Raw genomic sequence first — 25,900 nt, 5'->3', positions numbered from 1 at the left:
TCTGATTCTTCTTTCACAGCAAGACTAATGCAGAGAAATATGTTTAATGTGATTGTTCATATATAACCTGTATCAGATTACTTGCTGTCTTCGGGAGGGGGGAGGGAGGGAGAAAAAATTGAAACTAGAAATCTTATAAAAACAAATGTTGAAAACTATCTCTACATGTAACTGGAAAAGAATAAAATACTTTTATAATTAAAAACAAAAACAAAACAAACCACAATTCTTCCAGTCACCCAAGTTTGAATCTCGACACAATCCTTGGCTCCTCCTCTTCCCTCCCTCATTTAAGGAGCCCAAGGAGGCAATTTCTTCATCTATACTCCTCTCAAATCAGTTCCCTTCTCTCCACACAGCCACAACCCTAGTTCAGGCCCTCACTAGTTCTAGCTCTTGGACTGCTGTAATCAGCTTTTAATTTGTCCTCCTGCCTTAAGTATTTACCCTTTCCAATCCATCCCACAATGCCAAAGCGATTTTCCTGAAATAAAGGCCTGACCGTGTCATTTTCCCTACTCAATGAACTCCCAAGGCTTCCTATAGCCTCTAGGATTCCTCTATTTGTCTTTACAGTCTCTTATACACAATACTGTCAAGCCAGACTGTTGTTTTTGCTGTTTATCAGATATGATACTCAATCTTCTATCTTGGCACGTGAACAATGAGTGCCCCCATCTTACCTGACTCTTGCGGTCTCTACTTTCCTTCAGGACTCTACTCAAGCACCCTTTCTAAAATGAGGGCTTTCCTAATCCTCCGAGCTGCTACTTTCACTAGCTTACCACCATAATGCCATGTATTTATTTTTGTCTACCCTGACAGAATAGAAATTCCTTGAGGTCAGGGATTGGGCTTTATAAACCCAATGCCTAGAACAAGGCCTGGCATAAATTGGTACTAATATTTTGGGGTGAAATAGAAACTTCTCTCTGGCTTTTAAAGTCCTTTAAAACCCAGCTCCAGCCTACCTTTCAAGGCTTTTTGCACATTTGCCTCCTTCATTCTCCAACCAAATAGGTCCATGTGTTGTTTTCTTTATACAACATCCCATTTCCCATCCTCAATACTGTTGTGTAGGCTCCCTCTCACTCCCCTTAATTGCTAGAAGGCACCCCACCCCTCCCCTAGACCTCTGGGAATCTACCTTCCTTCAAGGTGTATCAAGATGCCACCTCCTACAGAAAGTCTATCGTGATTTCCCCACAATTGTCAGTTCTTTCCACCTAAAAATTATTTTGTATTTTAGTATTTAAATATCCATTATACAAGTTGTTTTTCTCTCAAAGAATGGAAGCTCTTTGAAGGCAGTGATAACCTGAGGCATTTTTGTTTTTGGCCTGGTGCCCAGAATGTTGTAGGTACTTAATAAATGTTTGATGAATCAATGTAAACTCTAGCCAAATACCAAAATCATAATTAGAAGGCTTCAAGGGAATGAAATTCTATTAAAATTACAGATCTTTTTGGTTCACACAAGCCTAACTGTTAAAATCTAACTACAGGGGGCAGCTAGGTGGTGCAGTGGATAAAGCACCAGCCCTGGATTCAGGAGTATCTGAGTTCAAATCCAGCCTCAGACACCTGACACTTACTAGCTGTATGACCCTGGGCAAGTCACTTAATCCCCATTGCCCTCCCCCCCCAAATCTAACTACAAATATACTTCATATTATCAGTCCTAATTCATTATTATTCTTATCTATGTCATTAATTTAATTAAATTAGCAAGCCTAAAATGCAAAGGTATAGTAATATATACCACAGATCAACATAAAAACCTAGAAATTAACTAGACGAGATAAAGGAATAAAAATCTATGTTGGAAGCTGAATAAACAGACAATTAGATAATGTTATTTAGTAAAAAGGTATAATAATACTTACTTGTGCTTCACAAGTGACTTCAATAACATCTCTTCCAGGTTCATCAAAATTTTCATTACCTTCAGTTTCAGAAAAGAGTACGTGAGAAAAATTTTCACTATTCGGGTGACGTTCCACAAGTGGCTTTTTCTATGTTAAAAAACAAAATAAAACACATATGAAATACTAACTAATCAACAAGCATTTATTAAACTGGTACTCTGCAGAAGACACTGCACTAGGTACCGAGGATACAAAGACAAGAAATATTCCATGCCCAGAAGGATCTTATATTCCATTAGGGGAAATGACATACATGCAAAGTAAATACAAGATAATTTCACAGATGGTGGGTAGAGAACTGGGTAAAATCAAGTAAAATCTCATATAATAGGAAGATAGTGATTTCTTTTTAATTGAGTCTACCCATCTTCTCTCTGATGGAAGTACAGGTGTTATTCACCTCTATAGTCATAGGTACTCTGACCTACTCTGTTTGAGCTGGTTTGTGCCTCCTTAAGCAATTTAGTGACTACCCACTACTTGGTATTCTCCATATGCATAAAGAACTTAATAGAGACTTAGTCCATAATTCAGCTTAAACCACTGAACTCAGAACTCCTAAGTGAAAGCAATCCACCAAATTCATTCTGCCAACATGTAGCACCACACCCAGCTTTGAGATGATCTTTGAACTAAATCAGGGATTCTAACCAATGAATAAAAAAAAAAAATAAGATAAAATCCTTACTATCTGCAAAGCATTGTGCATACAAATAGAAAAGCAATACAGTCCCTGCTGTCATTTTATAAGAGGAAAGCCAATACATTTTAGAAGTTTAAGCTGTAAGTGAGAGAAAGACTCCATGGACTTTAGAGGGCAGCAGCAAATCACACAATAACACATCTTATTTCTTATTTCCATTAATAAAACCCTATCTATTTCTGATGCTGTTCCATTTGGCAGGAGGAAGGGACTAGGAATATTTCTTTCCAAGTCTTCAGGCACTGAGGTTGTGGATGAGGGAGGGTAGGTACAGCACCCGGAGAAAAGGCTGACCAACTGCATCCCCACAAATAGTTGCCTGCCTGAATGATGCTGCAGGTTTGGTAGTCAGTCTAGGGGACACAGCTGTTTCCAGGACTGTCGGTAATTTGGAAGTCTAGTTGGTGGGAATGAAAGACCTCTTTTACAAAAGAGCTGCTCTCCTAGATGATGGTTACAGGAGTCAGACTACAAGTAAGATAGCCTCCTAGAGGAAGAGAGCACTGCAATTCCTGGGGATCCGGAGCTCTGGGTTTGGTTCCATTGGGGGGATGACAGGAGGTGGTTGCTAAAGTGGCAGCAATGGTGTAATCCATGTGGCACATGCCATGTCCCATTTGCCTCATTGTGGGGCAACTGGTAAATAGTTGGTGACGAGATATGAGAGTCTGCTCCCCTGGATAATAGCTGTGGAGTAAAGGGTAGAGGCAGGGCTTGTGACCTAAGCATTTCACTATTCCAAGGACTTTGGAAGCTTACCTACTCATCTGTGGGCAGTGGTTGGTAACCAGTGATTTTCATTTCATTTCCAGTATGGCTACTGGAGAGCAAGGCCAAAAGGGGTTGGTCTGGGGAAGGAAGGTCACAGAAATTCCCAAGGCTCCTAAGAGTTCTTATGTTTCACCACAGTAAGGCACAGTAGCTCAAGATAATTTCCTTGGGGTATTTACTAAAAAGCAGAAATGATGACGGAACCATGGAAATGGGAGATAGCAGTTCTTATGTAATGAACAGTAGAGTCAGAATGGGTTAACTCTAGAGTGAGTGAGAATTAACATAATAGACCAGGAGAGGTATGCTGGAACCAAACTATAAAAAGCTTTAAAAGCCAGAGTGGTGTGTATGTAATCCTAGGAGCATAAAGAAGCCACTAGACCTTACTGGTTAATCAAGCAATCAATCAGCATTTTTACAGTGCTTACCATGTGCTGGGCATTTAGCTAAGCACTAGAGATAGATAGAAAAGGCAAAAATAGTTCCTGTCCTCAAGGAGCTTATACTCTAATAGGGAAGACAACAAATACATATACAGGTATATACAGTAAATACAAGGTAGATACAAAGTAACTTTAGAGAATTTACTGGCAGCTGGGGGACAGGGGGATAGGGCCTGAGGAGAGAGGGACAAGAAAAGCTGCCTGCAGAAGGTGGCACTGGATCAGTTTTGAAGGAAGCCAGAGATTCCAAGAGGCAAAGAAGGTAGGAGAGCTATGACCAGAAATAGGGGCTTCACCTGTGAGAAAGAATATAAAGCAGGTATTGATGGACTACAGATGGTGTGGAAGGTACTAACATGAAAGAAAACTGGAGAGATGGAAAGGAATGAGGTTGTAGAGAGCCTTAGAGAACAAAGTAATTTGTATGTGGTGGAGTTTACTGGGGGGTGGGGAGGAGGGGATGACATAGACCTAATTTTTTTTTTTTGAAGGGTGAACTGAACTGGGGTAGAGATGGACTTCGGTATAACCAATGTTATTTCCCTTGCTCAGGGACCACAGTGGCTCCCTATTGCCAAATTTCATATACCAGAAATTCCTCAGCCTGACATTTAAAGCATTTCACCCTAATTTTAGCTTACTTTTCTAGATTTCAAATAACCCTCCTTCAAGCACCATACTGCAGAGAAAAGGGCCTATTTGCTATTACCCAAATTTGCCATTTCACCTCCCATCTCCATGCTTTCTCCAAGCTGTCCTTCACACCTGGAATGCATTTCTGTTTTACTTTCTTTTAGAAACTCTAGTTTCCCTCAACACACAGCCCATCTGCAAACTCTTAGTGGCTTTCTTTCCTCACATGGCCCAACGCCCATTAATAGTGCTTTCATTTTATGTGTAAATTGATTACACAAGGGGCAGCTAGGTGGTGCAGTGGATAGAGCACCAGTCCTGGAGTCAGGAGTCCCTGAGTTCAAATCTGGCCTCAGACACTTAACACTTACTAGCTGTGTGACCCTAGGCAAGTCACTTAACCTCAATTGCCTCACTAAAAAAAAAAATTGATTACACAAATTATATTTATTCCAAATCATAAGGAATTTATTATGAAGCAAAATAGACTTTCAAAATCCATACCTGCTCTGAAGATGCACCCCTGAATGTGAAGTCAGGAACAACAGGTTCTACAAGAGCTTTCTCAAAATTTAGAAAAGCCTCTGACTTGATGGGACGAATTTTCTTTTTTTGTGCTACAGCCTAAAGAAGGAAGGTATTCAAAACAATATTTTTTCTTTTAGCAAAAGTACCACATAACTTTAAATACTGTTACCACTTAATTATTCACATAAGGCGTGACTATAGAGCAATGAGACTGCTTTTGTAAGATCTGCTGGAGGTCAGGAGAAGAGTAAACACTATCTTACTAATATCTTCCAAGTTGAAGAAGCAATACTTTTTTGACTACTCAGTTTTGTGATTGCAGCTATGCTAAAAAAAAATTGTTTTATTTCAGTAGTACTTGGAAATGATATGTCAATTTTGGTTGAGATAAAAAGTTTAAATAACATAAGGAGGATTGTCCATAATGATAAATGAAATACTGTGTAATCACTGGTATGTGACCTAACATCATTTATTTTAGCTTTCTTATCTACAAAATGGCAAATACATCTGTAAATAGCTATCTCAAGTGTTGATTTATCAAATGAGATACTGGAGATAAGTGCTTACTGTTATTGTTAATATTATTATCTACTTAGTTGCAAAGTCAAAACTAGAAACTCAATTTCCTGATTTCTACGTAAGGCTCTTTCAACTACAGGAGACTACCATCTATAGTCAATCAGATAATTAATGATAAAAATGACTGAAGGGTTAATTTAGATAAAGAATTATTCTGAAAGAAAACTTGAATTTTCCAAAAGTTTTTACAAAAACTGGAATATATGCTTGGAGTGATGAGCAGAAACAGCAAAGACTTGACATCTGTTCTGATTGTTCAATTTAAAACCCCAAAAAAAACATTTCTGGGAAGACTATAACCAGTGATTAACCATCTATCTCTGTAAGTCTGTGTCTGTGACTAAGTGTTTGTGTGTTTGTCTATGTCTATATCTATATAATATAACTAGTGATGTCATAGGACTCATAAGCAAAGGATTAAAACCTACAAATCAAAAACCCAAATATCATTGAGCTATGAAAAAGCATGCATATCAAAACCAGAAAGACAATGCTAAACATATTAAATGGACTTGTTCATGAAGAATTCATCCCACTAAGTAAGAAATTCAATCAGGATAATTACAGGAAAACTCACTTATCTGGATATCACTTAAAGTCAATAATCAATCAGTAATTAAATTTTTAAAAGTTCTGCAGCTAGGTGGCACAATGGATGGAGCACCGGCCCTGGAGTCAGGAGTACCTTAGTTCAAATCCAGCCTCTGACACTTAACACTTACTAGCTGTGTGACCCTGGGCAAGTCAGTTAACCCCAATTGCCTTACTAAAAAAAAAAAAGTTCTTAAAATTGTATATATTCAAAATGCTATATAAATCAATTATTGTTAACGTTAATGTTACTGAGAAATGAGAACACCTGGTTTATTTAAATGTTTTGATATAAAACTAATCTCAAGAAAAAAGATTTATATTTATTAAATAGAAAAAAGAAAAACAAAAATTTAACTAAATTAACTGTCAAATAAGTGATCTTATGCTAAAACATGCCATTCCTAAAGTTAAAAGTTATAAAATAGGGGGCAGCTAGGTGGCACAATGGATAAAGTACTGGCCCTAGATTCAGGAATAGCTGAGTTCAAATCCAGCCTCAGACACTTGACACTTACTAGCTGTGTGACCCTGGGCAAGTCACTTAACCCCCATTATCCGCAAAAAAGAAAAAAAAAGTTATAAAATAAAGCTTTTAATTTTTTAAAAGAAACAACAGACATGAAGAATTGAAAGATTCCTGCAATCTGATGCAAAGTGAAGCAAACAGAACCGAGGAAAAAATAAACATGACTATAACAATGTAAATGGAAAGAACTACAAAACAATAAAAAGTGAATGTTAAGCCATTTCAAGAGCAAGTACGGCCCTAAAGACGAAATATGAGAAGACCTTCTATCTCCTCTGCCAGAGGTAAGAGGTCCAGTTGGTGTGGTACATTGAATATGTTTTCAGAATTTTTCCACACACTGATCAGTTCTGCTGATTTTTTTTCCCCTCTTTTCTTTTATTTTCTTTTTGAATTTAAATTTCTTATATGTAATGACAGGGATTGAGGGATGGAGGATAGGAAAAGTACTAGAAGAAATTTAGGTGATTTTTTTTTTTTAATTTTGAAACAAAATCACGAAGGCACGTTATTTTAAGGGTCCCTTCTAATTGTGCAACAGTAATGCTAATAATGAATTTTTTTAACATAATACATTTTATGCATTCAAGTATTAGATAATTTACATAATTTGACAAAGAAGTAAGTACCTTGTCCAGGTTACACAGCTCCTTGTGTTTTTTCATCACTAAATTCAAAATATCACAGACAATCTGTATCTTCCATTCTACAAATCCATACTGGAAAAACTGCTTTTTGGTTAAAATCGGTTTATAATGAAATTTATCTCGAAGAAGCTGCAAAGACAAAAAAAGACACAAAACAAAATTCAACATAACATGGAAATTTATTTTCAAAATAAAAATTCTTCTTGCTTAGTAGAATATTATCTTAGTGTATATGGGGCAATGTATCTGTCTCAATTACTTTTCTAGAGTATAAAATGATGTCTTCCCTAATTGGAATAGTACGTATTGATAGTTTATTGGCTCTTAGCTATTCTGAGTTTTCAGTGGCTCTGAATATACAAAATGAACCACAGCTAAATAATTTAAAAGGAAGGGTACAAAAATTAGGAGACAACAAATGGAATCAAAATACTAGAAGCTTGGCTAGACAAATAGTATGAAAATCAGAAGCATAATTAATATAAGTAAGTCAGGGTACATATTCCAGGGGTGGAGGGTAGCAACTCAACATTCTGGATACTTTTCACTAGGTGCTACCTTTGTGTTAAGGATGGTTCATTAAGTAGAAGAAGGATGCTCTGAAATGAGCATATAATGTGAAAGCAAAAGATAGCAATAAAAATGAAAAAAAATTACATGGAGAGTAATGTAACATGTGGATTAGTCATCTGTTGTCTTTTGTTGTGGTTTAATCAATTTCTTTGCTTTGTAACACTGTATTTGTCATATTCAGTGCCTTCTAGCTCTCTTACTAAGGAAAGTATTCATGATATACAGGTACTAGGCTTTCATAAACTCTATCCCTTGGCCTCTTGCTTCTTAACTTCAACAATATTTCCTAACATTTCTCACGATTCTCCCCTCTGTTCGGCATTGAAGTCACTGAATATTAAGGGAAGATGACCTTGCTGAAGAAGCAAGGCACTGTGAAGATCAAAAAGAAGGCAGCGTGTGTCAGGAAACTTAACCCCCACCAACAACCACATCTACTAGCAACCCTGGATAGACAAAGCCCAGGATTGAAGCTTAGAGCCTTCCAAGCCATCAGTCCTGCTTCCAGTGAGCTATTTCCTTGCCACCACCAACATCCAACAGCCTACAAGAGGCTGAGTCCTTGTAACCAGAGTCATTCCAGAGGCAGCACTTTGTCTTTCCCCTCCTTCTCTCTTACTTCCCATCTGGGTGCTGCTTCCAGCCTAGCCCTTTTGAAACCATCATCCTGAGAAGCAATTTCCATCAAGATGTGGCATGGCACCTACTTCTGCAGGTACTGCAGTCACGGCTACCAAAAATGCAGAAAGAATGCAGATGCCACCAATGTCCCTGGCTCTGTCAAATGGTTCAACATCAAAGGATTTTATTAATGGAAGTGACACTGAAGAGGAGGCATTACCTCAAAACCCTGGGGCTTCTGTATCTGAATTGCAGCTGTGAATTTTTCATGTGCTGTCTCTCTCCATGACATAGTGAGCTCATTGAGAGCTAGAACTCTCAACTTTTCTCTTTGCATCCCCAATACTTAAGATAGTGCTTCCCACAGTTGTTGTTCCAGTTGGACAACACAACTCCTTCCTTTCTTTTTATCCACTTTTTTTTTAACTAGTTAAAATAGGCCTTTCTTACCTAGCCTGAATCACTGAATTGGCATTGCCTCAGTAACTGTGACCTGTGAAAGGCCTTAGCTCAAAAAGCCAAGGTCTCCCACTGCATACCCGGCCATCTCCAGTTGTCCTGATATACATCTTGCCACTGGACCCAGATTGCTCCAGAGGAGAGAGTGAGACTAGTGACTTTGTACAGCCCTTCTTCACTTAAATCCACTTCACTGCAAGCCATGACATCACTTCCCTGATGTCATGGTTCTCTTTGAGAACAAAGGACAAACAACAACAATAATCCAGGTCTACACTCCAACCACTGATGCTGAAGAAGTCAAAGTTGATCAGTTCTGTGAAGGCCTACAATATCTTCTAGAAATACCACCAAAAAAGATGCCACGTTCATCATAGGGGATTGGCATGCTGGAGTAGGAAATCAAAAGATAACTGAAATAACAGGGAAGGTTGGCCTTAGAATACAAAATGAAGCAGGGCAGAGGCTAATAGAGTTTTGTCAAGATAACTCACTGGTAATAACAGTATGATGGGATTTGTTTTGGGATATATTACTCCAAGTAAAATGCTTCAGTAGTCCAAAAATATTCAAAAATATTTAGGCTCTTCACTGGAAGGTCAAATATTAAAGATGAAGCTTAAATACTCTGGCCACATAATGAGAAGACAGGACTCATTGGAAAAGACCCTGATGTTGAGAAAGATTGAGGGTAAAATAAAAAGGGGATGGCAGAGGATGAGATTGATAGATGGTATCATGGAAACAAAGAACATGAGTGTGGACAAACTTCAAGAAATGGTGAAGGATAGAAATGTCTGAAATGCTATGGTCTATGATATCATGAAGAGTTGAACATGACTGAATGACTGAATAGAAAGAACAAACATTGTTTTTAAAAATCTTTTTATTCACACTGATAACAGAATTTCTCTACCTACTCGTCTTCTGAAACAAATATTGGCACATAAACTGCAATTATCTTCAAAGTGGTCATTTGGACTCCAATCATTATACACAATGCAAAAAACCAGATGATCAAGTGTCCCATGAAATATTTACTCGTTTTGGGGAAGACAATGAAAGCAAGTATGTGGTTTGCCTTTCCAAGGAAAACCTTTAAGTCAACCTTCCATCCTCTTCTAATGCCTCTCTTGGTTTCATTATAGTGGGAATATCAATACTGATATAGTTCAGTTTAATGCATCAACTGACTGGTCACTGGATAAGCATTTTTTATAGTGAATGTCAATAGTTTAATCAATGTTTGTAGATATTACTAAAAGGGGGAAGAACAGATATGCATGGGGAAAAATGATTTATCTAGCTTGGCTGAAGCATAGTTTCTAGAGGAAGGAGTTAATAGGAGACTGGCTGAAACAGTGGCTGGGAGTTAATAATGTAGAAACCTCCAATGTTAGGCTATGAAGAATAAATTTTATTGGGCATCACAGAAAAACTAAAAAAGTTCACTATTCTTATGTAATGATTTTAAGATGCTTGATAGGCTATGACTATCTAAGTTTTCTTTACCGAATATTAAAGTAACCTGAGGGTCAAAAAGCAATTTAGCCCAATATGACAAAAATGACATTACCAAAGATAATGCTATGCCAATTAAACTGTTAAAGAGCTCCTGCGTAGGACTCAAAAACAATAATAAAAAAATTTCATTTAGGGAAAAAGGAGAGCTAGAATATCAAGAAAAATAATGAAAAAAGGTAGGAAATAAGACATGACATAGCACTTCCCAAACCTATTAAGCTGACATTCTCTATAGAATTTAGTTTAAAAGTTACTACTTATCATTCTATTTGAATACTCTTCAAATTCACTCTTCCTAAATCTTATCATTTCCAATTCAACATCCAGTGAGTGTGAGAATTAGGTTCCTGTTACTGACAGATCAGATACAGAATATTTCCTTTTATGGTGGGTTTTCCACCTCTTGATGAATGAACAATCATTAGCAAGATAAGAAATTAACCGTTGCTCTGTTTTGGGCAGAAAGACTTTTAAGAGACATTTGGATAATTAAAACACACCATCACTATATATTGTGTTTCTGTGCCTAGCGTGATACGGGTTTCCTAAATGTCTTATCTAATGTCTCTTTCTGTTCAGGTGGTCTACTGCACACTCCAATGACAACTGTGCTGATATTTCTGCTTCCACTTATCATTCAGTTAATAAACAAGCATGAATTATTAAGCATCTACTCTGTCTCAAGCACTGTGTTAGGAACTGGAGATAAAAAGACAAGTGAAACTTGCTACATGAAAAAGGTTTATATCCTTTTGAGGAAAACAAAATGTATATAGTTGTAAGTATGTACAAAGTAAAAAACAAATTAATTTTGCAGGGAGCACGTCAGAAGCTGGAAAAATCAGGAAGCTTATAGGTAGAACTTAAGTTGAACGGCAAACAAGGGCTTTTAAAGGGTGAAGTGAAGAGTTGATGCATTCCAGATCTGGAGGGCAGCTAGTGCAAAGGTATGGAGATGAGAGATGGAGTGTTGTGCCCAAGAAACCACAAGAAAGCCAATCTATCTGGACTGCAGAGTATAGGGAGAGAGAATAATGTATAAGGCTGGAACTACAGGTTAAGGTAAGATTATGAATGATTTTCACAGTCAAAATTAAACAGCAGAGTTTATATTTGATCTTCCAGGTGATAGTAAGCCACTGGAATTTGTTAACTAGAGGAATGTCATGATTAGATATCTACAATAGGAAAATTACTTTGGCAACTATGGAATGGGACAGAGGCAAAGAAGTTTTAATTAGGAGGCTATCTTAATAGACCAGGCAAAAGGTTAAGGTGGGCCTGACTACAGGGGGCTGGCCCCTTGGGAAGAGAGAAAAGAATGAGAGAGATGCTGATTGTCAATTGATTGGATATAAATGATTGACATGGATAGTCCAGTCATCCGAAAGGTTAGTAGCTAATTTTGGAATCTGTGACATAGTTGGAATCTTTAAAATTGTTCTAAGGGAGATGGACAGCGAGTCATTAGATCATGCAATAACTTAGTCTTTCCAAGTCATTCCATCTTAATGGTTCTATCAATATTCATATGTTCAACAGTTCCATCAAAACACTTTTTTAGAGTCTTCTCTATTTTTTTTTTTGGTGAATTCCTTCTGGAGGTATTGGTAAAGTTATACTCTACTACATAGTTAACTAGATAAAGCATTTTGGGCACTTACTATGTTCCAGGCATTCTTTTAAGTGTTGGGGAAAGACCCCCCCCCCCCAAGAAAGGTTCTATGCTCAAGGAGTTTGTATTCTAATAGGGGAGGACAAACCGTAAAGAGGATACAGAAAGGGAAAGGTGGAGAAGGATGAAAGTCCAGAGAGTAAGTAGAGCTGGGAATGAAGTGAGCAAGTTTAGGACCCCTCAGGAAATGGCAGTGTGGGCTAGGAACTCAGCAATCAAGAGAGCAGGATCCAGGGTTCTCCTGATAGACCTGATTTAGATCCTTGTAGCTGAGAAGATTTGAGGCTTTGATATCTCTAAAGATGTGTTTGCATGCATAAATGAGGCAGGGGCAGGGGAGGTCATGGTGTAATTCTGAGTTCATCTTTGAACACATTACAGGTGAGATGCCTTTGAAATATCTATTCTGAAAGGTCCAATAGATAGTTGTTGTAGTAAGACTACCACTTAGGAGAGAGACTAGCTTAGGGTATATCAGATTTGGTATTCATTTGCATAGATATAATTAAATTAACAGAAGCAGGTAAGTCATTAAGTGAGATAGTGTCCTGAGGGATGAGAAGAAGGTCCTATGCATAAAGCCTTAAACCACGACCACAGTTAAGGGGTATGAAATGCATAATGAAGCAGAAGGAGAGACTGAGATGTCTTTAACCAAATCTTCCCTGTACTGTTTCCCCATTCTGGTTCCTTCATTTCCTTGCAGGAATAGAACTTCTTAGAAATTGAGTATATCCTCTATACTAGCTTCTTAAACTATGGATAGGGACCCCATATGGGGTCTCATAACTGAATGCAGGGGTTGTAAAAATCTGGAAGCAGTAAAAGGTTATGCATGCCTATTTTATGTACGTATATACCAGGGGTTGTGTAAAAATTTCTCAGGTGAAAAGGGATCACAAATAGAAAAAATTTAAGAAGCCCTGTTTTATATTGTTGCTAAAGTGATTTTCCCTACTTAATAAATTCCATTAGCTTCTTACTGCTTCTAAGACAAAATAAAATCAAAACCCCTCTCTCAGTGTTTTAAAGTGCTTCACAATCTGGCCCCAACCTATATTTCCAAGCTTACTATACATTTTTCATCCCCCTCTAATCCAAAGTGGTCCTTTTCTCTGTTCTTTACATAGAATACTCTACCTCTTGTTTCCACACTTCTGCAATGGTTCTTCCCTATACCTGGAATGTACTCTCTCCTTAACACCCCCTTCCCCCCCCCAAATCTCTTTTTCCTTCAAAACATCACTCAAGGGGCAGCTAGGTGGCACAGTGGATAGAGCACCAGCCCTGGAGTCAGGAGTACCTGAGTTCAAAGGCAGCCTCAGACACTTAACACTTACTAGCTGTGTGACCCTGGGCAAGTCACTTAACCCCAACTGCCTCACTAAAAAAACAAAAACAAAAAACCATCACTCAAGCACCACCTTCTATATGAAACCTTTCCTGATCCCCTCACCCGCTAGTGTCTTTCCTCTCAAACTATTGTGAATGTATTTGTATTTATTCTCTTTATATTTATATTGAATAGACTTATATAAGACCTTACTAACACCCCTTGAAAGTAAGGATTGTTTCATTCATTTTATTTGTATCTTCAGCACCTAGCATAGCACCTGATAAAAAGCAAGTGCTTAATAAATCCTTGTCGATTCCTATATATACAACCTCATTCTACCAGTAGACTTTTTCAATTATCCTGCTTCTTCTGAATAAGGTATAGTTTTCCAGAGTCAAATTCTAGCCACAAATCTAACACAAGAAATCTCAATAATTCCTATGAGGCCAAATTTGGCACCTTATTAGATCTCTAATTCATCACCCAACTTTGTTTTTTTCTTCTAAAATCAGACACTCTTTCCAACTTACCCATTTCTGTTTGGGACATCACCATCCTTCAAGTCACATGAGACTGAAATCATCTTTGAATTTTTCCTTTCCTACAAACACCATTTTCAATAAGATGAAAATCCCTAAATTCCAACCAAATCCTAGATTCCCCCCCCCCCAAAAAAATCTCTAACTCCATTCCTTTATTCACACTGCCACAACCTTAGTAACAGCCCTATTCATTCCCAGCATATTGTACAGCATCTTAACTGAACTCCCAGACTCCAAACTCTATATTTCCCAATCCCACCTTCAAAAGTCTCCCAAAATAATCCCACTAATGCACTCTCCTATTCAAGAATGTTCAGTGACTCCCTGATATTTATAGGACAAAGCACAAACATCTTCACCTGGTATGTGAGGTCTTCCACAATCTGGTTTTCACTTATTTTGCTGCCGTATTTTAATAACACTATAATGTACAGACTTTAATTTCCTATAATATTTGACTGTTCACTTGCAGTCTTTCCATGTATCCACACAGGCTACCATAAGGAGGATGAGATGCTATAGATATGAGAAGTTTGACAATTGGAGTGATGCCACCTGCTGGAGAGTTACTGCAGGAAAGCTCCGCCATGAGGAGAAGGCATCTGAGGGCAAGCCATGTGGCTTGGAAAGTCAGTTCCATGCATGTCATTCCTGACGTTTGATGTTTCCGGTTTAGACAAGAGGCTTCTGGGAGGAGGAAGGAAGCGTTGGGTCTTTTTTTGTTCCTGACTTTGCTATGGCAGGTCGGATGATGGGGTCTCTTAGAAATAGTTAGATTTTTACCTTTCTCTCTGATCATTAGATCCTAATGTGCTTTAATAAATGCTTAAAAGTCTAAACTCTTGCTAAAGCTTCTAATTTATTGGCGACCACTCGTTAGATTTTTAGACAGTATAGCTAGATAGCAACTTTACAGAAGAGTGGTACAAATGTAAAGCTACTTGCAGAAATAGCAGGAAAACTTATTAGAGAGCTCTTGGCTGCAAGAGAGGCAGAGAGATTAGGATGGGGGGGCGGTGTTTAAGAGGGAAATAATACCATGGTGAACACGTAGCATATGGTGAAGATGACTCAGCTCGGCCTTGGTACCAAGTAAGGAAAGTGGAGTAGGAAAGTCAGCTGACATCCATTGAACATATTAAGTTATACAGCGGGAGAAGACTGAAGAACAATAGTACTACGTGGGAGGGAAAACTTGAGTAGTATCACATAAAAGTTTGATAAATTTAATTTTGTGTGGATCAATGACTCCAGAGATTATATAAATAAGCAGAAACAAGTTTAAAATTTTTTGATTTGGATTATTTTAAATTAACTACTCTAATAATGACAAAGAAGTGGGACTTTCTACACTGTAAGTGACATAGAATGGATGTAAGGAGATATGGGTATTAGCTCTTCTAACTAGCTATATGACTGTGGGCAAGTTCTTTAACCTTTCTGAGTCTTACTTTCTTGTGTAAAAACTAGATAACATTTGAGCCTTCCAGGGACAACTCTAAAAATTTACATTGTGTTTTGTTTGATGATTTAGTAGGACGAAGAAAAACTGCTTAAATTATTAACAGCTAGATTGTGTATGACTGAGTCAAAAGTATTCTGGTAGTAAAACATTTAAATTTTACAGCAGGTTTTTAAAAAATCATACCTAAGAAACCAAGTTCATTCAAAAATTCCTTTGCATGTATACAAAAGATAAATGTTTATGTAACTCATGATACATTGAACTATTGATCTCAGTGAATCCAGGTCAATTCTCTTATCCCAAATGCCACATTTTATTGCTTTTTAACTGACAAGAGACATACATTTAAAAACTTCCACTGAGTTCCATTTTATTTCAACAATAATCTAGTATTTTATACCGTTATTCAAACCAGTTAGCTATCGTGAAAATCATAGGACAGACGTATTAGAACAGTCAAATGCAAACCTAAACCTCACTTAAATCAGCAATTTAAAAATTCCTTGATCTATAAAATTACAATACCTTATAGACTGAATCAATGAATCGATAATCATTCTTTGCTGTGAGCTCTGTATTGGAGATGACCAAAAATTCGGCTACATAAGTCGAATATGAAGTCAGAGAATGGCTGATAATAGGCAAATATGCTGCAGGATCTCCTTTCACTAAACTGTTGGAAGAAAAAAAATAGTGTTTTAATCATTCAACAAAATTAGGTCTTCAAAATGTTAAGATTCCTCCCTTTAAAAATGGTACCGTGACCCAATGTCGTGGCCAAATCCCTGCCACTGAGAGACAATAAAGCTGGTTGACTATTATGCTGTAGTATGGCTAAAGTCAATCAAACATCAATATCATGAGCTCTAGGAGTGGAGAGCTCACAGGTAGCCTAAGGAGAAGCAAACTGACTCTTTAGAAATAAAGCAGATGAAAGCTTCTGGAAGGACGAGCCTGTGAGTGGCTGCTTTATGTCCAGCCTAAGTAACATGGGGAGACCCAGTCTCAAAAGAAAAAGAAGAAAAGCCATCATGGAATTATTTACTCAAAATATTCCACTGTGGAAAACCTTAACTTAGATAAAAAAATAAGCCAATAAATGTTTGTTATCAACAAAGTCTGAATTAAATGTTAGAAAGGAAGCTAACAGCTCAAATAGTGTTTTGAAGCTCAAGTATTGCTAGCAGTTCACAACTCAAAGAATCCAAGCAAGCAGCAGAGTGTAGGTGAAGGTGTTTTTATTCATCTTTGAAGATGGGTACTCTTCTGAACGTGCCAGAGAGTGTACTGAAGTGAGGGCCTGCACCTTGATTTATACCCACCAAGGGTCCCCCTTAACCAATCACATAACAATATTACAATCCATATAGCATATTATAGAAACAACCAATCACAGCATATTTTACCAACCTCCCATTTATGGTACCTGTTAACGACCAGACTGCCCTGTTAATTGACCAATCAGATTGTAGCAGCCAACCAATCATATTGCAACATTAGTCCTTACCCTTATTCTGGGCAAGAATGTCCATTCCTCACTAAAACAGTGCTGTGTTAACATATATAAACATACATAATTTGTCAAGAAACAAAACTTAAGTCGGGGTTTTAACATTGGGGTCATGTGGGAATCACCTCGGTGTCCCAGCTTAGCTTGACTCCCATAAAACACAGGCCTTGCTCCAAGTCCTGCCAGGGGTCTTAGCTCCTCAGAGCCTTGTGTGTCAGGTGCCCCCCTACTGGGAAGTTGAAGCAACAAAGTTGTGGGGCTTGAAACCAAACACATTCTGTCTTTAGGGCTTTGAGAAGTATCCACATATGGCCTTTTCTCTCACTCTCATTAGCTGCTTTAATACTAAAAATGAAAATTCTATCAAATATATGCACTTGAATATAGTGATATTTCATTTAACAATTATACAGAGGAAAGATGGTAGCTCATTAATTTAAATAGCCAAATCTCAGAAAATTAAATAGAACTAGCTGAAAAGTAACTGGGGGGGGGGGCGGTTGCAAAGATAAACTTACACATAAATTCTATTAAACGTAAGAAATTAGTAATACATATTATACATAAATTATTCTCAAAAAATTGAGAAAAAATACATCAAACTCCCTGAGACAAATATACTACCACTTTGTAGTAAGATGAAGCAAAGAAAGAGAACTAAAAATCAATATTACTAATAAAATATTAATACAAAATTTCAAGTAAAATCCTAACAGAAAAACTATAGTCAAATGCAAACCTAAACCTCACTTGAATCAGCAATGTAAATAGCAAAAACCAAAAGCAAGCATAACCTTTTTTTTTTTTTTAGTAAGGCAATTGGGGTTAAGTGACTTGCCCAGGGTCACACAGCTAGTAAGTGTTAAGTGTCAGAGGCCGGATTTGAACTCAGGTACTCCTGACTCTAGGGCCGGTGCTTTATCCACTGCGCCACCTAGCCGCCCCACAAGCATAACTTTCAAAGAAACCTTTCCAATAAATTCCAAAGTAAAGATTCAAAATACTGCATTACATTTGAGATAATTCTAGAAATGCTAGCAATAGATGAGAAGAATGATCCCTATTTGTTTTGATTCAGTGGTTTGAGTAGAGAATCAGCAAAGAAACTTACTGAAAAAATTAATAGCTGCAATAAAGTTGCAGGATACAAAATAAATATACAAAAATTAACAGTATTTCTTCTATACAGTAATATTTCATGGGGAAATAACAGCAAGGGCCATTTCATTCAAAATAACTAAAAAATGCATGAAACATATAATCTACCAACCATGGATCTCTCTACATTTAGATAAATACAATTACAAAATACTCTTTAAAGAAATAAAGAATTCCTTAAATTGGAGGAATATTCATTGGTTACATAAGTGTCAATACAAAAAAAAATTATTTATCTAATAGAATAATAAATTTCCTAAATTTACAGATATAGCACTATGCCAGCATAGTGCTGCTACCGCTGCTGCTGCTGCTGCTGCTGCTGCTACTACTACTAATAATAATAATATACTTTAAAGAGCTAAACAAAACAAGAAAATTTCTCTGGAGAAATAAAAGATCTAGAATGTCATGGGAAATAGTGAAAAACAGTAGAAATGTAAGTGGAATAGCACTTCTAGGCCTCAATTTTTAAAAAAGTAATGATCAAAACAAACAGCACTGCAAAAATCTTTATAGCATTTTTTTTTTGTGGTGGCAAAAACCTGTAAATGAAGGGGATGCCCAGAAATCGGGAATGGCTGAACAAGTTGTGGTATGATTTTAATGGAACATCATTGTGCTCAAAGAAAGGATAAACAGGATGGTTTCAGAAAAACCTGGGAAGACTTGGATGAACTTTTGTCATTGTTGCTGTTTGTCCTCCATTCTCAAAGGTGACCATGACACTGGGGTGAGGGACTTACAGTGAATTGGATTTAAGTGAGGGAAGGCTGTGCAAAGTCACCAACCTCACTCTCTCCTCCAGTGCCACCTGGGTACATTGGCAAGATATATATCAGGATGCCTGGAGATGGCCCAGGATGTTTAAGGCAATTGAGGTTAAGTGACTTGCCCAGAGTCATACAGCTAGTAAGTTCTGAAGTGAGATTTGAACTGAGGTCCTCTCAACTTCAGGGCCAGTGCTCTATCGACTGCACCACCTAGCTGCCCCTATGAACATTTGTACAGTGAAGTTAGCTGAACCAAAGGAATGAGATAAACAGTAACAGCAATATCATATGATGACCAACTGTGAATGACTTAGCTATTCTGATCAATATAATGATTCAAGATAATTCTGAAGACTTATGATGAAAAATGTTATCCATCTCTAGAAAGAGAACTGATGAACTCTGAGTGCAAACTGAAGCATAATTTTTTTACTTTATTTTTCTTGCTTTCCTAAAATAATTCAACATGGCTAATATGAAAATAGTTTTTCATGATTTCATATGTTTAAATGATCATATTTCTTGCCTTCTCAATGGGTGGGGAACAGGTGGGAGAGATGGGGAGAACTCAAATTTTTTAAAAAATGAATACTAAAAATAAATAATGAGATCAACAATTGGAAACAAGGCATAAGTGTCAAATGGCAGGGAAGCAAGGAATTCAAGAGAACCGTATAATACTGACCTCCTTAACAAAGGATCAGTATTGGAAAAGGAATCGAAGCCAGAAGGAGCCTAGCAGGGACTGAAGAGTGAAGGACCTCAAAGTCACAATGAGGATAAAGAACAGGTTTAGGAGAATGATGCATAAGGACAAAAAGAATAATAGGAGATTATGGTCCAACAAAGAAATATAATGCAATGGATTATAATAATGAGAATACTTAGATTAACAATAGGAAATAGGTTTAATTGAACAAAAGAGTGAAGTTGTCAGGAAAACTAGTAAAAGAAAATATTCCAAATCACTAAGAACAGCAAAGATCAAAATTAAAATATTCCTGAAATTTTCCTTCACACCCACAGCCATCAAATCAGAAAACATGATAAAAGATGGAAACAGTCAAAATTGTGAGGGAGGTAGACATGACAATACATTGTTGTTACAGCTATGAAATGGTCTAATTGTCTTGGGAAACAATCTGGAATTTTTCCAGAAATGCTGACAAATTGCTCATATCTTTTGACCTAGCAATGTCACTATTAGCATCTTTGATGGTTCCGAAAAGGTAAGAGACAAGATAGGTCCCAAAGATGACAAAATTTCCAGAGCATAACTTTCTATTATAGCAAAATAACTGGAAAAAGTAAGAACCTACTGAGTGGAGAATGGCTGATTGAGTGTGTGTGTGTGTGTGTGTGTGTGTGTGTGTTAGTAATAATAAACACTTTTATTTATAGTTTTGAGTTACAAATTTTGTGCCTCCTTCCCTTCCTTGTCTGATACAGTAAGAAATCAGATGTGGGTTATACATGTGCAATTATGTAAAACATTACTATATTAAGTCATTTTGTATAATAAAACTTGAATAAAAGAAAAAATGAATTAAAGTGAAAAATAGCATGCTTCAGTTTGTTTTCCTTCAATATCAGTTCTTTGGAGTTGGATAAGATGCTTCATCATTAGTCCTTTGAGACTGTCTTCGATCATCGTATTACTGAAAATAGTTGTCATTTACAGCTTTTCATCAAACAATACTGCTGTCTCTTGAGCACACTGTTTTCTTCGTTCTGCTCACTTCACTGTCATTTCTTATAGCACAATAATATTCTATCACTATCATACACCACAGATAGTTTTGCCATTCCCCAACTGATGGGCGTTCCTTTGATTTCCATTAATTATAGTATATTAAAATAAATGAACTATGGTGCTATGATAATAAAAAATAAGAGAAATTTGGAAAGAAATCCATGAACTGATACAGAAAGAAGCAAGTAAAACCAAGAAAACAATTTACACAATGATTACAATAATGCAAAATAAAATATGACTAAGAGACAGCCAAATTTAGATTCATTACAGTCTCGGACTTGGAGAATACTCTTTGACAGGTGGAGAAATTGACTGTTACAGGTGCAGAATATTGCATATGCTGTTAGACCCAGGTATTAGTGTCAGTCAAAAAATTTTGCTTAACTGTTTTTGTTTGTTAAACAGATGGTTCAAAAGGAAGAAAAGTACTTAGGATCAATAACTATCTGATTTAGATGTACCCATCATTCATAGAGGGTGAGAAAAGAGGAAGACAGGAGAGCAAGGACTAGCTTAGATGAGTTTATAAGAAGCCCTTCTACATCTATCACTCTCAAAGATATATGAGAAAACCATAAAATTCTGAAATAAAATTTGGGTTTTTTTGTAATCTATATAAAAATGCCAGTTAACAAGACACTTCAAGTTCTTAAAATACAAGTCTTCCTACTACTCCAAATTTTGAAATGCACACATCAACTTTATCAAGATCAATTTAAATAGCACCCATATAGTAAATAGTATTCCTCTTCAATCAATCCATTCTTCTTAAAGAAGTTAATTTTTCTAAAAATAATTTCATCTACTGAAATCCTAACTTTCAAATAAATTGAATCAAATACTTCACTGTAACTTACCCTGAATAATCCACCTCTCTCGGATAACCAAGCAATCGAATTCCTTGTTCTAGGTTTCGTAAGCTTCTTTTTAAATCACCAGTTGCCATCATTTAAAATTAGAATTAAATTCTGGTTTTGATGGGATTTTCACCTTTAAAAAAAAGGGAAAAAAGCAATTGTAAATGTTTGGATTTCCACTTAACTTTCCAGAAGAACTCTGGTGCATACACTTAACACAATAAGCTAATCACCATTTTCTGTTTATATCCCTTACTAGTTTATAAAACATGGTGAGGTTGTAGTAATTGTTTAATGGTAAGTCATTGCTATAGCTCCCATGATGCCTCATATATGACACTCATAAATTAATTAATTTGAATTAATTAAATGAATAAGCTTCTTAGTTTTTTACTTAGATTTAACACAGGAAATTCATGCTGCCAATAACAAAACTCAAAACAAAAGAGGTCTATCAACTGAGGAACACAAAATATATTAAGTAGTTTCTTTATGGTTCTATTGCACCCATGAAGAAAGGATGCAAAAAAAGTTACTTATTAATATGTTCTGAAAGATCGTAAAATGTAATTTATTCAAACAATCATAATCAGTGCCAACTATAACTTCAGACAATATTTAAACAGGTCTGTGAAACTTTAAGTAAGCAAAGTAAAAATCTGGCTAACAGCCGTCCTTGTAAATTTAGTTCAATGAATAATCATAACCTGCAATTTAAAAAACTGTCTATAAACTGGTGGTTTTAAGATATGGTTCCATATTTCTAGTATAAAGGATCCTCTCAGACATTTTATGAAACAGAAAGAAACTGAATTTATTAAGCATTTATTGCATGCCAAGCACTAAAGATAAATATAGAAAAATGAGACAGTTCTTAGTCTCAAAGAGTTCACATTCTAATTAGAGGAGACAACACATATAAGAGAATTCAGAGGCAAGATAGATAGTAAACATCGAGTATGAAGGGCCCAACAAGCAGGACAGAGGACATGGGCCAAGAGAAGGTCTTTAATGCCCAACGAGAGAGCATATGAGTAAGGCCTGACAGTCTTTCACCTTACCAGAAAGATTATATAGTTAATGATTCTTTGCTTATCCAAGTGGTGACTGGCCAGGTCTAGCCTGAAACCAAGGGCCTTAAAAGAGCTTGGCACATGGCCTTTGGGAAGGAAGAGATCCTGATAAAAACTGAGCATCAGGGAAGCAGGGGCATCGTTGAAGGGCTCTCTCACTGTAACCTCTGAAATCCAGAGCCTGGTAGTAGAATCTGGGCAGGGGGGGGTGTCCAGCTAGGACCTTTGGGGGGAAGGGTTATTAACTTAGCATTACTTATAATTAGCTTAACACCTTTTTTTATAGAGAATGCAAAAGTATACAACACTCCAGTCATTCATTAAAGAGGTTCTACATTGTTTTAGTTAAATTAAATACTTAACATAAGTAGGGTAAATCAACAAGTGGCCTACAAAGGAGGTGTTGGTTCTAGAAAGTCCTCAAATATCAGGATTATCAAAAAAATTATACTGTATTTGTTGATGAGTCCAAAAGTTATACTACTTCTTAACCAATATGCCAGTGGACCAAGTAATATCCCTGTGCAGAACCCAACACAACCTTATCTACCAGATCAACCCCACCTGCTAAGAGGTCTTATTCTTTTTTACATTTTTATAGGTACCTGTGGAGGAACTGGGCTGCCCATTTATCGCCTATAACTCTTGCTATATGAACATTTTCTCAGGAACATCCCTTAGTCCTCTTAATGCACTAAAAATCATTATTAAAAATATGGTGAAGCTTATTCGGACTCCTCCTTTCTCTTCACTGTCCTGTGAGTCACCTCTAACTTTAATTGTTCAGTGTGGTGCTCGAAAATTCCCTACCAAACAGCATCATGTCTGTCAGATCCCTGTCTGTAAGTTCCTTGTTCTATTGCCAATGGTTCCCTATTACTAGTACCTCAAGGGTCAAACACAAACTCTCTTTGGCATCTAAAACCTGGCTCCAACAATACTTTTCCAACACATCTTCCTTGAATAAAGCTGAAGGCATAATGGATAGAGTGCTAGGCAGGAAGACCTAATTTCTCTTCTGGCCTTAGGCATGTGAACAGCTGTATGACCTTGGAAGAGTCACATAATTTGTTTGCTTCAGTTTCCCAAACTATAAAATGAGGACAATAATTTTGTAAAGTGCTTAGTACAGTGCCTGGCCCATAGCAGGCACTAAATAAAAGCTTGCTTATCCCTATGTGCCCTACACCCCACCCCATTTCTGTATGTCACTCCCCTTTACACACTCTATGGGTTAACCAGACTAACTTTCTTGCTGTTTTCTCACACATCCCACTTCACCACTTGTCTGTGACTTTGAACAGGTCAGTCTCCATGCCTGAAATATGCCGTTTCCTCATCTCTACATCTTAAAACCCCTAGTTTCCTTCAACACTCAATTCAAGCACCTCTTTTCACATGAGGCCTTTCCTGACCCCTTTACCCAAACATCTTTTATCTACTTCCCATATACTTATGCACATGGCGTTTCCTTGGACAGAATGTAAGCTCGCTGGATACAGTGACAGTTTTACTTCTGCCTTTGTGTCCTCAGTGCCTAGCACAGTTCTGGCATGCTGGAGATGTTTCATGAATGCTTGCTTCAGTGAAAAAGATGAGAATCAATTTGGCCATTTCCCAAATCCTAGAGGCAGTTGGGAGCCCAATGAATAGAAAGATCTAAGTTCAAATCCGGCCTTGCTTGTGTGATCCTGAACACATAACCTGTCTGTTTCTTCATCTGTAAAAATGAGAGTAATAACAACAGCTACTTTCCAGGGTTGTTTTGAAGGTCAAATGAGACACTTAATAAAGTGATGTGCAAACCTTAAGGTGCTACAGTTACTACTATTTTTTATTCCCACATACAACCCATTCCACTCTTTTCCTCTTGTTTAATTCTGAGTGTGACTTGCTGTCCCTTTGCAGTGACTATTTGTATTGATACACCAACTCAATGAATGGACTGGCCATTCCATTGGATGTTCTAGACTAGCTGGTGAACATTTTTCATGCATTTGTTTTTTCCTGTACAGCTTGTTAGGCTCTTTTGCATAATGAGATTGCTATAACATTCCAGGACAAATATGATCTGCAAAGAGAAATACCTGGTGGACCTCAATCTATTGGAAATCTCACTTCCATTTGGACCCTACCCAGAACAACTTTCATCACAAAGACAAACACCTCTGGCAAGCATATCTTCCTGCTTTATGCCTTCATGCTAATAATTATAAGGTCACTGAACATTATGGTTACATGTATAAAGGAAACTTTTATTATTTTAAACCGAAGTATGAAAAATTCTTTGTTGGCGAAGAACTTTTAGGCACTGATTTGTCACTGTTTTGTGTTACCAAATCATATCCTTTTTAAAAATCAACACTACATTTAGAAGGGCTGCTAGGTGGTTATGTAGTTAAGAATGCCAGGCATGATGTCAGGAAAACAACTTCGAGTTCAAATCTGCTCTCAGACACTAGCCATGTGACCCTGAGCAAGTCATTTAACCCTGTTTGGCTCAATTCCTTGTGAGCAGGAGAAGGAAACAGGAAAGCACTCCAGTATCTTTGCTAAGAAAACCCCAAAATGGGGTCATGGAGAGTCAGACAGAACTGAAACAACTAAACAACAATAAAAACATACAATGACAACTTGCATTCTATTCAAACTTTCAAGTAACCATGGGACTGTAAAAATTGGGTATACTATAGAAAAGCATTTGCAAAAGCCCATCTATTTTCTTCTCACATTTTTATTCAGAACATATCATATGATCATAGACCTCAATAGGACCTTAGGTCATCTAGCCCAACCCCCTTAATTTACAGTTGAGGAAACTGATGCCCAGAGAATTTAAATGGCCTTCAAGAAAAACATCAACATCAAGGACATGTAAAACTAGAAAGAAAGATTAAGCCAGTCATGTAGAGAGACTAAAGATAGACATAGTTACCCACAAAATATTAAAATAACCAGAACCAGGCTCCTGGTATCTTGGTTACTAGGAAATTACAGAGCCAGCTGAAATGAGCAAAGAGACCATCAAACGTTCATTTAAAGGTGGGGGGGGGAGGAACCAACCCACAAAGGCCAGAGAGGTGAAGCACCCTATCCAATCTTGTCCAGAGTAAATGTAGCCATAGACCAAGCTCATGCCTTCCTCTCACCCCACACCACTAAACCACAATTCCTCCTTCACAGAGGGCTTTCTGGAAGACACAAAAAAAGGAGTAACTCC

General features: G+C 37.1%; 1 protein-coding gene across 8 annotated transcripts in view; it reads right to left on the bottom strand.

Annotated features, from left to right (window-relative positions):
* The window catches only part of CEP44 (centrosomal protein 44), a 60,048-nt gene that overhangs the window by 31,876 nt on the left and 2,272 nt on the right, over positions 1 to 25,900 (bottom strand). For all 8 annotated transcript variants that reach the window (XR_006353602.1, XM_043971662.1, XM_043971665.1 and 5 more), the window contains exons 2-6: positions 21,608 to 21,740; positions 16,079 to 16,226; positions 7,341 to 7,487; positions 4,986 to 5,105; positions 1,887 to 2,015 (exon numbers count right to left, since the gene is read on the bottom strand). Coding sequence is in view for 7 of the 8 variants with exons in the window: in XM_043971662.1 (XP_043827597.1) it covers positions 1,887 to 2,015; positions 4,986 to 5,105; positions 7,341 to 7,487; positions 16,079 to 16,226; positions 21,608 to 21,699 (636 nt within the window). In the remaining variant the exon portion in view is untranslated. The remainder of the gene's footprint in view (positions 1 to 1,886; positions 2,016 to 4,985; positions 5,106 to 7,340; positions 7,488 to 16,078; positions 16,227 to 21,607; positions 21,741 to 25,900) is intronic.

Source organism: Dromiciops gliroides, chromosome 6, assembly GCF_019393635.1.
Source record: "Dromiciops gliroides isolate mDroGli1 chromosome 6, mDroGli1.pri, whole genome shotgun sequence".
Taxonomy (NCBI): domain Eukaryota; kingdom Metazoa; phylum Chordata; class Mammalia; order Microbiotheria; family Microbiotheriidae; genus Dromiciops; species Dromiciops gliroides.
The sequence above is the reverse complement of the archived record's forward strand: the minus strand, read 5'-3'. Positions and strand labels throughout refer to the sequence as shown.